The sequence below is a fragment of the Acanthopagrus latus genome, chromosome 5 (genome assembly GCF_904848185.1).
Source record: "Acanthopagrus latus isolate v.2019 chromosome 5, fAcaLat1.1, whole genome shotgun sequence".
NCBI lineage: Eukaryota > Metazoa > Chordata > Actinopteri > Spariformes > Sparidae > Acanthopagrus > Acanthopagrus latus.
Window position 1 is genome coordinate 29496369 of NC_051043.1, and position 16752 is coordinate 29513120.

At 43.1% G+C, this 16752-nt stretch overlaps 3 protein-coding genes across 3 annotated transcripts; all 3 read left to right on the forward strand.

The window, feature by feature from the left end:
- Window positions 1–2756: 2756 nt before the first annotated feature.
- LOC119019283 (tripartite motif-containing protein 16-like) lies at window positions 2757–5058 on the forward strand. The gene has a single exon (XM_037097737.1). It carries the CDS (start codon window positions 2931–2933, stop codon window positions 4602–4604), a length of 1674 nt encoding a protein of 557 aa, XP_036953632.1. The 5' UTR covers window positions 2757–2930; the 3' UTR covers window positions 4605–5058.
- A 1316-nt stretch (window positions 5059–6374) lies between these two features.
- On the forward strand, window positions 6375–8921 carry LOC119019282 (tripartite motif-containing protein 16-like). Its single transcript, XM_037097736.1, has one exon. It carries the CDS (start codon window positions 6791–6793, stop codon window positions 8465–8467), a length of 1677 nt encoding a protein of 558 aa, XP_036953631.1. The 5' UTR covers window positions 6375–6790; the 3' UTR covers window positions 8468–8921.
- A 2819-nt stretch (window positions 8922–11740) lies between these two features.
- LOC119020191 (tripartite motif-containing protein 16-like) lies at window positions 11741–14150 on the forward strand. Its single transcript, XM_037099403.1, has one exon. It carries the CDS (start codon window positions 12049–12051, stop codon window positions 13720–13722), a length of 1674 nt encoding a protein of 557 aa, XP_036955298.1. The 5' UTR covers window positions 11741–12048; the 3' UTR covers window positions 13723–14150.
- Window positions 14151–16752: the final 2602 nt, after the last annotated feature.

Genomic DNA, 16752 nt, shown 5'->3' on the forward strand with positions numbered 1-16752 from the left:
CCGATACAATCTGTAAACAGTTACACAGCAGGCGTGTACAGGCTGATTGAACTCAAACCCAACCAGAAGCTTCAGGATCTTTCAGGGTCGTCTGGAAAGAGGGTAACCTGCGTATCATGTTAATTATTTCTCTCCATAAGAGACAATGTTCCTCATTACACCTTTCCAGAAGATTAGCAGCAGCTCCCTCCATAGAAATTGTCTCTAGGAACGTTTGCAGCCATCTTCCTTTTTCTGGTGGTCCGCGTCCTTCCAGTTAGTAGCCACGAGTCTTTTGGCCGTCATACATCCGGTTATTATAATTTGTTTGTTATATTTGGGCCATGCTCCCTTGTCCATGTAGCTCAGTAGACATCATGTCTACTGGCAGAGAGATGGATATTTTCAAAAGATGGAAAGACAGAAAAGCTGAAGAGGGCTGAAAGAGTTTAACAAGTTGAACATTTTCAAAGCTGAACATGAAGCGGAATGTTTAAAGGAGTTGAAAAGGCAGAAAGATGAACATCTTAAAAGGCTAAAAAGGTCACGAGCAAGAGTGCAGAAAGAGGTTAAAAATGTGAAAAAAGACTGGAACGGTGGAAAGTTAAAAGCAGAAAAGATTAAAAAGGTGAAAAAACACTGAAACAGTTGAAAGTTAAAGGCAGAAAGAGCTTAAAATGGCTGCATCGTCTATGTAAAGTAAAAGATGCTGGATTCAAATCCAGCTGAAGAGAATTCTCTCTCCAGTGTTTCAGCTGCTCTCCAATCAGGTGATTGTGTCACTCACTCTAGCTGACGCAATACACACGCATTCTACAGATACACACACTGTCCCCATAAGAATGAATGGGAAAATGCCTCACAAACCCCTGCGATATTACAAAAAACGTTAATAGTTAGGGTCAAAACATCTATATGGTGAGTGAGAGGAGATATTGCTGATCTCGGTCATCTGGTTTTTATTACTGGAAAGTGAGAAATGAGGGCAAGAACGAGAGAGACAAATCAGGTACCGTCTGCTGTCCTCTAGAAATTTAGGCTCCAAATTAACATTGCGGCTTATGGGGCAGCTGCTTCACTTCTTGTTGCTCCAGGGCTTCCACATCCAAAACTGTAACTCGTACATCTAAAATGAGACCATCATCTGAAAGCCAACAAGTTTTCCTACATTTCTATGTATACATTGTCTATGTTGAGTAAAAGGTTTGGGATCTAAATCAAGCTGAAGATAATTTTTTTCTTGAGTGGATCCAGCTGCTCTACACTCTAGCGATGATGTCACGCACTCTAGGCGATGCAATACACACCCATTATAAAGTCAGAAGACGGGCTAAAAGTTCTTCAAACTAAAACTGTGATTAGTCCAAAAGCGTACAATATCTTTAAAAACTGAACACAAGCCCAATAGTTCAAGGTTGGGTGACTCTTTTAAAGTTGGAGTGGTGTCTCTAGCTCAAAGCATGAGGGAGAAGAAGAGGTTGAAAGTCGAGGATTTTTGAAGAGGATTTGAAGATTTTCCCATTTGTGGCAATGTTAAATTCCATCCATCCATCCATCATCTGTACATATTCTATGTACGCCGCTTAATCCTCTGCAGGGTCGCGGGGGGGCTGGAGCCTATCCCAGCTGACTTAGGGCGAAGGCAGGGGACACCCTGGACAGGTCGCCAGTCCATCGCAGGGCCACACATAGAGACGAACACTCTCACACACTCTCATTCACACCTACGGACAATTTAGAATGATCAATTAACCTCAGTATGTTTTTGGACTGTGGGAGGAAGCCGGAGTACCCGGTGAAAACCCACGCTTGCACAGGGAGAGCAATGTTAAATTTTTTTCATAAAAAGCTGAATTCATGAAAAAGTTGAAAAGTTGAAAAGCTGAAAAGCACAAGGCTGAAAGAGCTTAAAAAGCTGAACGGTTTCAATAGCTGAACGTATGCTGAAGTTATAGCTGAATGAAATTTGAAAAAATCCCCATAAGGATGAATGGGAAAAATTTTGCATAAAAAGCTTAATATTTCCAAAATTATGAAAGGTAAAAAAAAGAAAAGTACACACGATGATGTCCTAAAAAAGCTGCACAATTTGATGGTTGAATGATTTCAATAGCACAAAGTTTGTAGGAGGAGAAGCGTGCCAAAAAGTGTACGGGATGCCTTCGGCATTCACACTAAATACATAAATAAAGACAAAACATTTGCATATCAATCTCCAGCTCCGCCCTCTTTTCCAAATATGGTGACTTCTGGTTCTAAAAATCAAGATGGCAGCGCTCGTGATGCCAAAAGCCTTAAAAACGGTCGTCCTCAAACCAACAGATGACGTCACAGTTCACCAAAAACTGGTCTGATGAGCTTTGTTTCGACACGTCTGAAGCTTGAAATGCTGCTTTGGCTCAGGATGAGATTCTGACGCTCAGCTGTTTTGTCACGAATGCTTCAAAGTTGATCATTAACTGTGTGAGACGACTATTATACAGCAGCTTGAATCTTTATGAGAGTTCAGTTTGATCACTCCCGACTGTCGCTCAGCTGTTTTTAACCAGGAGAAGATAAGTGAACAGAATCAGAGAAATATCAGCAAAGCCTGAGGAGCCAAGAGATATTTGACAACTACAAACTTTGATGTTTTCAAGAGTGGAGCAGGTTTTAACTGAGGCTCTGTTGTAAAAGAGGAGACAAAGTTCAGGTTGACAGAGCTGCTCCTCATCCTGGAGGGAGTCACAGCTCCATCAGCCCTCCCTCTTCTTCCTCCTCTCACACAGCAGCTCCACTCTGTCACTAGATTTCCTTGTTCCCTCCCCTTCAGATCTACAGTCTGTGGATGGGCGTAACTGAGCTGACAGGTTTCATTCGCTGCACAAACACTTCCTGTTCAGGTCAGAGTTCAGACTAGTTGCAGTTATCGGGAAGTGAAACTCAGACGGTCGTTGACACTGAGAGGTAAAATGGCGCAGAAAGCAGTTCAGCTGGACCGAGAGACTTTCTCTTGTTCCGTCTGTTTGGATCTACTGAAGGATCCGGTGACGACTCCCTGTGGACACAGCTACTGCAAGAACTGTATTAAAGACCACTGGGACAAAGAGGATGAGAGGAGGATCTACAGCTGCCCTCAGTGCAGGAAGAGCTTCACACCGAGGCCTGAGCTGCTGAAAAACACCATGTTAGCAGCTTTAGTGGAGCAGCTGAAGAAGCCTGGACTCCAAGCTGCTGCTGCTGATCTCTGCTATGCTGGAGCTGAAGATGTGGCCTGTGATGTCTGCACTGGGAGGAAACTGAGAGCAGTCAAGTCCTGTTTATCCTGTCCAGCCTCTTACTGTGAGAAACACCTCCAGCCTCATTATGAAGCAGTTCCTTTAAAGAAACACAAGCTGATGGAGCCGTCAGAGAAGCTCCAGGAGAACATCTGCTCTCGTCACGATGAGGTGATGAAGATGTTCTGCCGTACTGATCAGCAGTGTATCTGTTATCTCTGCTCTGTGGACGAACATAAAGGCCACGACACAGTGTCAGCTGCAGCAGAGAGGACTGAGAGGCAGAGAGAGCTGGAGGGGAGTCGACACAACATCCAGCAGAGAATCCAGGACAGAGAGGAAGAAGTGAAGCTGCTTCAACAGGAGGTGGAGGCCATCAATGGCTCTGCTGATAAAGCAGTGGAGCACAGTGAGAAGATCTTCAGAAAGCTGATCCGTCTCATGGAGAAAAGACGCTCTGATGTGAAGCAGCAGGTCAGATCCCAGCAGGAAACTGAAGTGAGTCGAGTCAAAGAGCTTCAGGAGAAGCTGGAGCAGGAGATCACTGAGCTGAAGAGGAAAGACGCTGAGCTGAAGAAGCTCTCACACACAGAGGATCACAACCAGTTTCTACACAACTACCCCTCACTGTCAGCACTCAGTGAGTCTACACACTCATCCAGCATCAACATCCGTCCTCTCAAGAACTTTGAGGATGTGACAGCAGCTGTGTCAGAGCTCAGAGACAAACTACAGGACGTCCTGAGAGACACATGGACCAACATCTCACTGACAGTGATGAAAGTGGATGTTTTACTGTCAAACCCACAACCAGAGCCGAAGACCAGAGCTGACTTCTTAAGATATTCACGTGAAATCACACTGGATCCAAACACAGCAAACACACAGCTGTTATTATCTGAGGGGAACAGAAAAGCAACACACACGAGTCAACAACAGTCTTATTCTGATCATCCAGACAGATTCACCGAGTGGTGGCAGGTCCTGAGTAGAGAGACTCTGACTGGACGTTGTTACTGGGAGGTGGAGTGGAGAGGACAAGTTGGTGTAGCAGTCGCATACAAGAATATCAGCAGAGCAGGGGACTCAGATGAATGTGGATTTGGATTCAATGACAAATCTTGGATGTTAGATTGTTCCACAGACAGTTATAAGTTTTATCACAACAAAGTCCAAACTCCCGTCTCAGGTCCTCAGTCCTCCAGAGTTGGAGTGTACCTGGATCACAGTGCAGGTATTCTGTCCTTCTACAGCGTCTCTGACACCATGACTCTCCTCCACAGAGTCCAGACCACATTCACTCAGCCGCTCTGTGCTGGAGTTTCGGTTTATTCTGAATCCTCTGCTGAGTTCAGTAAACTCAAATAGTCTGAAGTCATTTCAGGGTCAGTGGGTTAAATTGTGTGTTTCATTCCTTCAGACTTGTTGTGTTTCCATCATTGTTGCTGAGAGCTGATTGTTGTGGCATTTCTTCACTGCACACAGATCAACCTGTCAATCAAACACTGTGGGCGGTACTTTGACGCCTTCTTGTTGTTCTGTAAATGTTGGACTTTCTTCAGGCGGCGCTCCTTCCTGTGTCTGTTCAGCCACGGAGGCTCTCGCTGCTCCTGATGACTTCACTTCACATGATCATAATCAATAAGGAGATGCTTCATTATTTGCTTGTACATAGCTGAGATTCTGCTCCAACACACTGACTGTGTGGATGAAGTGAATCTGATCATGAAATCACTGAACAAGAGCGGTTTAACAGACTTTACTGACGGGACGTGTGAACAAACTGAAGCTTTAAATCATGAATAAACAAACATGAACAAAGTCTTTTCTCCTCGTCTTCATTCAGGGTTTCATACAGAGCTGACGGAGAACATGTCAAACTAACATGAGAGTTCATAACTAGAAGAATATGTTTTACTCATGATACAAAATGATCCTGACTTCATGTTATAAAACAATAAGAGCAATAAAATATAAGATAAAACATTCAGAAATCAATGATCTGGTTGGACTCGTGCTCCACTAGCTCATCATTTACATTTTTATTGGCAGCCAGAGAGTCAAAGATAATAAGACACAATCAACTTAATCATAGTTACCAATACATTTTTCAGTTCATATAAAGTAAAAGTGATAGAACAACCACAACAACAAAAAAACATGAAACAAACACATACAGAGGCGATCAGTCTGGGTTACATATACAATAAATCAATGAATTTAGTGGGGAAGGAAAACGAGAACAAAAAAAAAACGTTCATTTTTATAGTCTATTCAACCCCAGATAGTCAGTGGGAGGATTTTACACCTTTCCATATGTACCTTGATGTCATTAATTAGGTTTTTCGAATGATTTCCAAGTTACACCAAGATAACACATTCCCTCAGGAGACCATTTGAATGGCAAACCAATAATCTGTGATTTAAGGCAGCAAACATTTAAAGGTTGCGCTTCAGATTTGTCCCAGTTCACCTTATAACCTGAAATGGAGCCAAAATCTTCCACCGTGTCCAAAATACATCTAAGAGAGGTGGGTGGGTCAGATACTGTCAACAATATGTCATCTGCAAAAACACTTAGATTTAATTCTGTTACGGGGCTGGAACACCTTTAATATTATGGTTATTTCTGATTGAAATGGCCAGAGGTTCTAATAATAAGATAAACAGCAAAGAGCTCAAATTACACCCTTGCTGGGTCCCACGGTTAAGATGAAATTGATTCAAAATTATACTTAATGAAGTCGGGACCAAATCCAAGTTCATACCGTGTTTTGAACAGATAGGGCCATTCAATGTGGTCGAACACTTTTTTGATGTCCAACGATACCACAACAGCTAGAGTGACCGATGAGTTGGCAAAGTACATTATATGAAATAACTCACGCATGGTATCTGCAATTTGCCTTCATTTTACAAATCCAATTTGATCTGTGTGAATAAGTTTAGAAATAATTCCCTTGAACCATAAAGGCTCCTTATTTGTTTCGACACGTCTGAAGCTTGAAATGCTGCTTTGGCTCAGGATGAGATTCTGACGCTCAGCTGTTTTGTCACGAATGCTTCAAAGTTGATCATTAACTGTGTGAGACGACTATTATACAGCAGCTTGAATCTTTATGAGAGTTCAGTTTGATCACTCCCGACTGTCCGTCAGCTGTTTTTAACAGAATCAGAGAAATATCAGCAAAGCCTGAGGAGCCAAGAGATATTTGACAACTACAAACTTTGATGTTTTCAAGAGTGGAGCAGGTTTTAACTGAGGCTCTGTTGTAAAAGAGGAGACAAAGTTCAGGTTGACAGAGCTGCTCCTCGTCCTGGAGGGAGTCACAGCTCCATCAGCCCTCCCTCTTCTTCCTCCTCTCACACAGCAGCTCCACTCTGTCACTAGATTTCCTTGTTCCCTCCCCTTCAGATCTACAGTCTGTGGATGGGCGTAACTGAGCTGACAGGTTTCATTCGCTGCACAAACACTTCCTGTTCAGATCAGAGCTCAGACTAGTTGCAGTTATCAGGAAGTGAAACTCAGACGGTCGTTGACACTGAGAGGTGAAATGGAGCAGAAAGCAGTTCAGCTGGACCGAGAGACTTTCTCTTGTTCCGTCTGTTTGGATCTACTGAAGGATCCGGTGACGACTCCCTGTGGACACAGCTACTGCAAGAACTGTATTAAAGACCACTGGGACACAGAGGATGAGAGGAGGATCTACAGCTGCCCTCAGTGCAGGAAGAGCTTCACACCGAGGCCTGAGCTGCTGAAAAACACCATGTTAGCAGCTTTAGTGGAACAGCTGAAGAAAACTGGACTCCAAGCTGCTGCTGCTGATCTCTGCTATGCTGGAGCTGAAGATGTGGCCTGTGATGTCTGCACTGGGAGGAAACTGAGAGCTGTCAAGTCCTGTCTGTTCTGTATGATTTCTTTCTGTGAGAAACACATCCAGCCTCACTTTGAAATCCCTGCTTATGGAAAACACAAGCTGGTGGAGCCGTCAGAGAAGCTCCAGGAGAACATCTGCTCTCGTCACGATGAGGTGATGAAGATTTTCTGCCGTACTGATCAGCAGTGTATCTGTATTTTGTGCTCCATGGACGAACATAAAGGCCACGACACAGTGTCAGCTGCAGCAGAGAGGACTGAGAGGCAGAGAGAGCTGGAGGGGAGTCGACACAACATCCAGCAGAGAATCCAGGACAGAGAGGAAGATGTGAAGCTGCTTCAACAGGAGGTGGAGGCCATCAATGGCTCTGCTGATAAAGCAGTGGAGCACAGTGAGAAGATCTTCACCCAGCTGATCCGTCTCATGGAGGAAAGACGCTCTGATGTGAAGCAGCAGGTCAGATCCCAGCAGGAAACTGAAGTGAGTCGAGTCAAAGAGCTTCAGGAGAAGCTGGAGCAGGAGATCACTGAGCTGAAGAGGAAAGACGCTGAGCTGAAGAAGCTCTCACACACAGAGGATCACAACCAGTTTCTACACAACTACCCCTCACTGTCAGCACTCAGTGAGTCTACACACTCATCCAGCATCAACATCCGTCCTCTCAAGTACTTTGAGGATGTGACAGCAGCTGTGTCAGAGCTCAGAGACAAACTACAGGACGTCCTGAAAGACACATGGACCAACATCTCACTGACAGTGATGAAAGTGGATGTTTTACTGTCAAACCCACAACCAGAGCCGAAGACCAGAGCTGACTTCTTAAGATATTCACGTGAAATCACACTGGATCCAAACACAGCAAACACACAGCTGTTATTATCTGAGGGGAACAGAAAAGCAACATACACGAGACAACAACAGTCTTATTCTGATCATCCAGACAGATTCACTTGGTGGCTTCAGGTCCTGAGTAGAGAGAGTCTGACTGGACGTTGTTACTGGGAGGTGGAGAGGAGAGGAGAAGTTTATGTAGCAGTCGCATACAAGAATATCAGCAGAGCAGGGGACTCAGATGAATGTAGATTTGGATACAATGACAAATCTTGGAGGTTAGATTGTTACACAGACAGTTATAAGTTTTATCACAACAAAGTCCAAACTCCCGTCTCAGGTCGTCGGTCCTCCAGAGTTGGAGTGTACCTGGATCACAGTGCAGGTATTCTGTCCTTCTACAGCGTCTCTGACACCATGACTCTCCTCCACAGAGTCCAGACCACATTCACTCAGCCGCTCTGTGCTGGACTTCAGTTTGGATGGTTTTCTGAATCCGCTGTGTTCAGTAAACTCAAATAGTCTGAAGTCATTTCAGGGTCAGTGGGTTAAATTGTGTGTTTCATTCCTTCAGACTTGTTGTGTTTCCATCATTGTTGCTGAGAGCTGATTGTTGTGGCATTTCTTCACTGCACACAGATCAACCTGTCAATCAAACACTGTGGGCGGTACTTTGACGCCTTCTTGTTGTTCTGTAAATGTTGGACTTTCTTCAGGCGGCGCTCCTTCCTGTGTCTGTTCAGCCACGGAGGCTCTCGCTGCTCCTGATGACTTCACTTCACATGATCATAATCAATAAGGAGATGCTTCATTATTTGCTTGTACATAGCTGAGATTCTGCTCCAACACACTGACTGTGTGGATGAAGTGAATCTGATCATGAAATCACTGAACAAGAGCGGTTTAACAGACTTTACTGACGGGACGTGTGAACAAACTGAAGCTTTAAATCATGAATAAACAAACATGAACAAAGTCTTTTCTCCTCGTCTTCATTCAGGGTTTCATACAGAGCTGACGGAGAACATGTCAAACTAACATGAGAGTTCATAACTAGAAGAATATGTTTTACTCATGATACAAAATGATCCTGACTTCATGTTATAAAACAATAAGAGCAATAAAATATAAGATAAAACATTCAGAAATCAATGATCTGGTTCGTCATTTCAATTTTTATTGGCAGCCAGAGAGTCAAAGATAATAAGACACAATCAACTTAATCATAGTTACCAATACATTTTTCAGTTCATATAAAGTAAAAGTGATAAAACAACAACAACAAAAAAACCTGGCAAAACCTAAATAAACATAAAACAAACACATACAGAGGCGATCAGTCTGGGTTACATATACAATAAATCAATGAATTTAGTGGGGAAGGAAAACGAGAACAAAAAGATGAACAAAAAAAAACAGTGTGGTGATGTACAGAAATCATCTGTATCTCAGCAGCTCAATGGGAGCCGATACAATCTGTAAACAGTTACACAGCAGGCGTGTACAGGCTGATTGAACTCAAACCCAACCAGAAGCTTCAGGATCTTTCAGGGTCGTCTGGAGAGAGGGTAACCTGCGTATCATGTTAATTATTTCTCTCCATAAGAGACAATGTTCCTCATTACACCTTTCCAGAAGATTAGCAGCAGCTCCCTCCATAGAAATTGTCTCTAGGAACGTTTGCAGCCATCTTCCTTTTTCTGGTGGTCCGCGTCCTTCCAGTTAGTAGCCACGAGTCTTTTGGCCGTCATACATCCGGTTATTATAATTTGTTTGTTATATTTGGGCCATGCTCCCTTGTCCATGTAGCTCAGTAGACATCATGTCTACTGGCAGAGAGATGGATATTTTCAAAAGATGGAAAGACAGAAAAGCTGAAGAGGGCTGAAAGAGTTTAACAAGTTGAACATTTTCAAAGCTGAACATGAAGCGGAATGTTTAAAGGAGTTGAAAAGGCAGAAAGATGAACATCTTAAAAGGCTAAAAAGGTCACGAGCAAGAGTGCAGAAAGAGGTTAAAAATGTGAAAAAAGACTGGAACGGTGGAAAGTTAAAAGCAGAAAAGATTAAAAAGGTGAAAAAACACTGAAACAGTTGAAAGTTAAAGGCAGAAAGAGCTTAAAATGGCTGCATCGTCTATGTAAAGTAAAAGATGCTGGATTCAAATCCGGCTGAAGAGAGAATTCTCTCTCCAGTGTTTCAGCTGCTCTCCAATCAGGTGATTGTGTCACTCACTCTAGCTGACGCAATACACACGCATTCTACAGATACACACACTGTCCCCATAAGAATGAATGGGAAAATGCCTCACAAACCCCTGCGATATTACAAAAAACGTTAATAGTTAGGGTCAAAACATCTATATGGTGAGTGAGAGGAGATATTGCTGATCTCGGTCATCTGGTTTTTATTACTGGAAAGTGAGAAATGAGGGCAAGAACGAGAGAGACAAATCAGGTACCGTCTGCTGTCCTCTAGAAATTTAGGCTCCAAATTAACATTGCGGCTTATGGGGCAGCTGCTTCACTTCTTGTTGCTCCAGGGCTTCCACATCCAAAACTGTAACTCGTACATCTAAAATGAGACCATCATCTGAAAGCCAACAAGTTTTCCTACATTTCTATGTATACATTGTCTATGTTGAGTAAAAGGTTTGGGATCTAAATCAAGCTGAAGATAATTTTTTTCTTGAGTGGATCCAGCTGCTCTACACTCTAGCGATGATGTCACGCACTCTAGGCGATGCAATACACACCCATTATAAAGTCAGAAGACGGGCTAAAAGTTCTTCAAACTAAAACTGTGATTAGTCCAAAATCGTACAATATCTTTAAAAACTGAACACAAGCCCAATAGTTCAAGGTTGGGTGACTCTTTTAAAGTTGGAGTGGTGTCTCTAGCTCAAAGCATGAGGGAGAAGAAGAGGTTGAAAGTCGAGGATTTTTGAAGAGGATTTGAAGATTTTCCCATTTGTGGCAATGTTAAATTTTTTTCATAAAAAGCTGAATTCATGAAAAAGTTGAAAAGTTGAAAAGCTGAAAAGCACAAGGCTGAAAGAGCTTAAAAAGCTGAACGGTTTCAATAGCTGAACGTATGCTGAAGTTATAGCTGAATGAAATTTGAAAAAATCCCCATAAGGATGAATGGGAAAAATTTTGCATAAAAAGCTTAATATTTCCAAAATTGTGAAAGGTAAAAAAAAGAAAAGTACACACGATGATGTCCTAAAAAAGCTGCACAATTTGAAGGTTGAATTTTTTCAATAGCACAAAGTTTGTAGGAGGAGAAGCGTGCCAAAAAGTGTACGGGATGCCTTCGGCATTCACACTAAATACATAAATAAAGACAAAACATTTGCATATCAATCTCCAGCTCCGCCCTCTTTTCCAAATATGGTGACTTCTGGTTCTAAAAATCAAGATGGCAGCGCTCGTGATGCCAAAAGCCTTAAAAACGGTCGTCCTCAAACCAACAGATGACGTCACAGTTCACCAAAAACTGGTCTGATGAGTTTTGTTTCGACACGTCTGAAGCTTGAAATGCTGCTTTGGCTCAGGATGAGATTCTGACGCTCAGCTGTTTTGTCACGAATGCTTCAAAGTTGATCATTAACTGTGTGAGACGACTATTATACAGCAGCTTGAATCTTTATGAGAGTTCAGTTTGATCACTCCCGACTGTCGCTCAGCTGTTTTTAACCAGGAGAAGAAAAGTGAACAGAATCAGAGAAATATCAGCAAAGCCTGAGGAGCCAAGAGATATTTGACAACTACAAACTTTGATGTTTTCAAGAGTGGAGCAGGTTTTAACTGAGGCTCTGTTGTAAAAGAGGAGACAAAGTTCAGGTTGACAGAGCTGCTCCTCGTCCTGGAGGGAGTCACAGCTCCATCAGCCCTCCCTCTTCTTCCTCCTCTCACACAGCAGCTCCACTCTGTCACTAGATTTCCTTGTTCCCTCCCCTTCAGATCTACAGTCTGTGGATGGGCGTAACTGAGCTGACAGGTTTCATTCGCTGCACAAACACTTCCTGTTCAGGTCAGAGTTCAGACTAGTTGCAGTTATCGGGAAGTGAAACTCAGACGGTCGTTGACACTGAGAGGTAAAATGGCGCAGAAAGCAGTTCAGCTGGACCGAGAGACTTTCTCTTGTTCCGTCTGTTTGGATCTACTGAAGGATCCGGTGACGACTCCCTGTGGACACAGCTACTGCAAGAACTGTATTAAAGACCACTGGGACAAAGAGGATGAGAGGAGGATCTACAGCTGCCCTCAGTGCAGGAAGAGCTTCACACCGAGGCCTGAGCTGCTGACAAACACCATGTTAGCAGCTTTAGTGGAGCAGCTGAAGAAGACTGGACTCCAAGCTGCTGCTGCTGATCTCTGCTATGCTGGAGCTGAAGATGTGGCCTGTGATGTCTGCACTGGGAGGAAACTGAGAGCTGTCAAGTCCTGTTTATCCTGTCCAGCCTCTTACTGTGAGAAACACCTCCAGCCTCATTATGAAGCAGTTCCTTTAAAGAAACACAAGCTGATGGAGCCGTCAGAGAAGCTCCAGGAGAACATCTGCTCTCGTCACGATGAGGTGATGAAGATGTTCTGCCGTACTGATCAGCAGTGTATCTGTTATCTCTGCTCCATGGACGAACATAAAGGCCACGACACAGTGTCAGCTGCAGCAGAGAGGACTGAGAGGCAGAGAGAGCTGGAGGGGAGTCGACACAACATCCAGCAGAGAATCCAGGACAGAGAGGAAGAAGTGAAGCTGCTTCAACAGGAGGTGGAGGCCATCAATGGCTCTGCTGATAAAGCAGTGGAGCACAGTGAGAAGATCTTCACCCAGCTGATCCGTCTCATGGAGAAAAGACGCTCTGATGTGAAGCAGCAGGTCAGATCCCAGCAGGAAACTGAAGTGAGTAGAGTCAAAGAGCTTCAGGAGAAGCTGGAGCAGGAGATCACTGAGCTGAAGAGGAAAGACGCTGAGCTGAAGAAGCTCTCACACACAGAGGATCACAACCAGTTTCTACACAACTACCCCTCACTGTCAGCACTCAGTGAGTCTACACACTCATCCAGCATCAACATCCGTCCTCTCAAGTACTTTGAGGATGTGACAGCAGCTGTGTCAGAGCTCAGAGACAAACTACAGGACGTCCTGAGAGACACATGGACCAACATCTCACTGACAGTGATGAAAGTGGATGTTTTACTGTCAAACCCACAACCAGAGCCGAAGACCAGAGCTGACTTCTTAAGATATTCACGTGAAATCACACTGGATCCAAACACAGCATACAGACAGCTGTTATTATCTGAGGGGAACAGAAAAGCAACACACACGAGTCAACAACAGTCTTATTCTGATCATCCAGACAGATTCACCGAGTGGTGGCAGGTCCTGAGTAGAGAGACTCTGACTGGACGTTGTTACTGGGAGGTGGAGTGGAGAGGAGAAGTTGGTGCAGCAGTCGCATACAAGAATATCAGCAGAGCAGGGGACTCAGATGAATGTGGATTTGGATTCAATGACAAATCTTGGATGTTAGATTGTTCCACAGACAGTTATAAGTTTTATCACAACAAAGTCCAAACTCCCGTCTCAGGTCCTCAGTCCTCCAGAGTTGGAGTGTACCTGGATCACAGTGCAGGTATTCTGTCCTTCTACAGCGTCTCTGACACCATGACTCTCCTCCACAGAGTCCAGACCACATTCACTCAGCCGCTCTGTGCTGGAGTTTCGGTTTATTCTGAATCCTCTGCTGAGTTCAGTAAACTCAAATAGTCTGAAGTCATTTCAGGGTCAGTGGGTTAAATTGTGTGTTTCATTCCTTCAGACTTGTTGTGTTTCCATCATTGTTGCTGAGAGCTGATTGTTGTGGCATTTCTTCACTGCACACAGATCCACCTGTCAATCAAACACTGTGGGCGGTACTTTGACGCCTTCTTGTTGTTCTGTAAATGTTGGACTTTGTTCAGGCGGCGCTCCTTCCTGTGTCTGTTCAGCCACGGAGGCTCTCGCTGCTCCTGATGACTTCACTTCACATGATCATAATCAATAAGGAGATGCTTCATTATTTGCTTGTACATAGCTGAGATTCTGCTCCAACACACTGACTGTGTGGATGAAGTGAATCTGATCATGAAATCACTGAACAAGAGCGGTTTAACAGACTTTAGTGACGGGACGTGTGAACAAACTGAAGCTTTAAATCATGAATAAACAAACATGAACAAAGTCTTTTCTCCTCGTCTTCATTCAGGGTTTCATACAGAGCTGACGGAGAACATGTCAAACTAACATGAGAGTTCATAACTAGAAGAATATGTTTTACTCATGATACAAAATGATCCTGACTTCATGTTATAAAACAATAAGAGCAATAAAATATAAGATAAAACATTCAGAAATCAATGATCTGGTTCGTCATTTCAATTTTTATTGGCAGCCAGAGAGTCAAAGATAATAAGACACAATCAACTTAATCATAGTTACCAATACATTTTTCAGTTCATATAAAGTAAAAGTGATAAAACAACAACAACAAAAAAACCTGGCAAAACCTAAATAAACATAAAACAAACCCATACAGAGGCGATCAGTCTGGGTTACATATACAATAAATCAATGAATTTAGTGGGGAAGGAAAACGAGAACAAAAAGATGAACAAAAAAAAACAGTGTGGTGATGTACAGAAATCATCTGTATCTCAGCAGCTCAATGGGAGCCGATACAATCTGTAAACAGTTACACAGCAGGCGTGTACAGGCTGATTGAACTCAAACCCAACCAGAAGCTTCAGGATCTTTCAGGGTCGTCTGGAAAGAGGGTAACCTGCGTATCATGTTAATTATTTCTCTCCATAAGAGACAATGTTCCTCATTACACCTTTCCAGAAGATTAGCAGCAGCTCCCTCCATAGAAATTGTCTCTAGGAACGTTTGCAGCCATCTTCCTTTTTCTGGTGGTCCGCGTCCTTCCAGTTAGTAGCCACGAGTCTTTTGGCCGTCATACATCCGGTTATTATAATTTGTTTGTTATATTTGGGCCATGCTCCCTTGTCCATGTAGCTCAGTAGACATCATGTCTACTGGCAGAGAGATGGATATTTTCAAAAGATGGAAAGACAGAAAAGCTGAAGAGGGCTGAAAGAGTTTAACAAGTTGAACATTTTCAAAGCTGAACATGAAGCGGAATGTTTAAAGGAGTTGAAAAGGCAGAAAGATGAACATCTCAAAAGGCTAAAAAGGTCACGAGCAAGAGTGCAGAAAGAGGTTAAAAATGTGAAAAAAGACTGGAACGGTGGAAAGTTAAAAGCAGAAAAGATTAAAAAGGTGAAAAAACACTGAAACAGTTGAAAGTTAAAGGCAGAAAGAGCTTAAAATGGCTGCATCGTCTATGTAAAGTAAAAGATGCTGGATTCAAATCCGGCTGAAGAGAGAATTCTCTCTCCAGTGTTCCAGCTGCTCTCCAATCAGGTGATTGTGTCACTCACTCTAGCTGACGCAATACACACGCATTCTACAGATACACACACTGTCCCCATAAGAATGAATGGGAAAATGCCTCACAAACCCCTGCGATATTACAAAAAACGTTAATAGTTAGGGTCAAAACATCTATATGGTGAGTGAGAGGAGATATTGCTGATCTCGGTCATCTGGTTTTTATTACTGGAAAGTGAGAAATGAGGGCAAGAACGAGAGAGACAAATCAGGTACCGTCTGCTGTCCTCTAGAAATTTAGGCTCCAAATTAACATTGCGGCTTATGGGGCAGCTGCTTCACTTCTTGTTGCTCCAGGGCTTCCACATCCAAAACTGTAACTCGTACATCTAAAATGAGACCATCATCTGAAAGCCAACAAGTTTTCCTACATTTCTATGTATACATTGTCTATGTTGAGTAAAAGGTTTGGGATCTAAATCAAGCTGAAGATAATTTTTTTCTTGAGTGGATCCAGCTGCTCTACACTCTAGCGATGATGTCACGCACTCTAGGCGATGCAATACACACCCATTATAAAGTCAGAAGACGGGCTAAAAGTTCTTCAAACTAAAACTGTGATTAGTCCAAAAGCGTACAATATCTTTAAAAACTGAACACAAGCCCAATAGTTCAAGGTTGGGTGACTCTTTTAAAGTTGGAGTGGTGTCTCTAGCTCAAAGCATGAGGGAGAAGAAGAGGTTGAAAGTCGAGGATTTTTGAAGAGGATTTGAAGATTTTCCCATTTGTGGCAATGTTAAATTCCATCCATCCATCCATCATCTGTACATATTCTATGTACGCCGCTTAATCCTCTGCAGGGTCGCGGGGGGGCTGGAGCCTATCCCAGCTGACTTAGGGCGAAGGCAGGGGACACCCTGGACAGGTCGCCAGTCCATCGCAGGGCCACACATAGAGACAAACACTCTCACACACTGTCATTCACACCTACGGACAATTTAGAATGATCAATTAACCTCAGTATGTTTTTGGACTGTGGGAGGAAGCCGGAGTACCCGGTGAAAACCCACGCTTGCACAGGGAGAGCAATGTTAAATTTTTTTCATAAAAAGCTGAATTCATGAAAAAGTTGAAAAGTTGAAAAGCTGAAAAGCACAAGGCTGAAAGAGCTTAAAAAACTGAACGGTTTCAATAGCTGAACGTATGCTGAAGTTATAGCTGAATGAAATTTGAAAAAATCCCCATAAGGATGAATGGGAAAAATTTTGCATAAAAAGCTTAATATTTCCAAAATTATGAAAGGTAAAAAAAAGAAAAGTACACACGATGATGTCCTAAAAAAGCTGCACAATTTGATGGTTGAATGAT

Bases quoted from the DNA above. Each gene is read 5' to 3' on its own strand.
- LOC119019283 (XM_037097737.1), top strand. From the start codon at position 2,931: ATGGCGCAGAAAGCAGTTCAGCTGGACCGAGAGACTTTCTCTTGTTCC.
- LOC119019282 (XM_037097736.1), top strand. From the start codon at position 6,791: ATGGAGCAGAAAGCAGTTCAGCTGGACCGAGAGACTTTCTCTTGTTCC.
- LOC119020191 (XM_037099403.1), top strand. From the start codon at position 12,049: ATGGCGCAGAAAGCAGTTCAGCTGGACCGAGAGACTTTCTCTTGTTCC.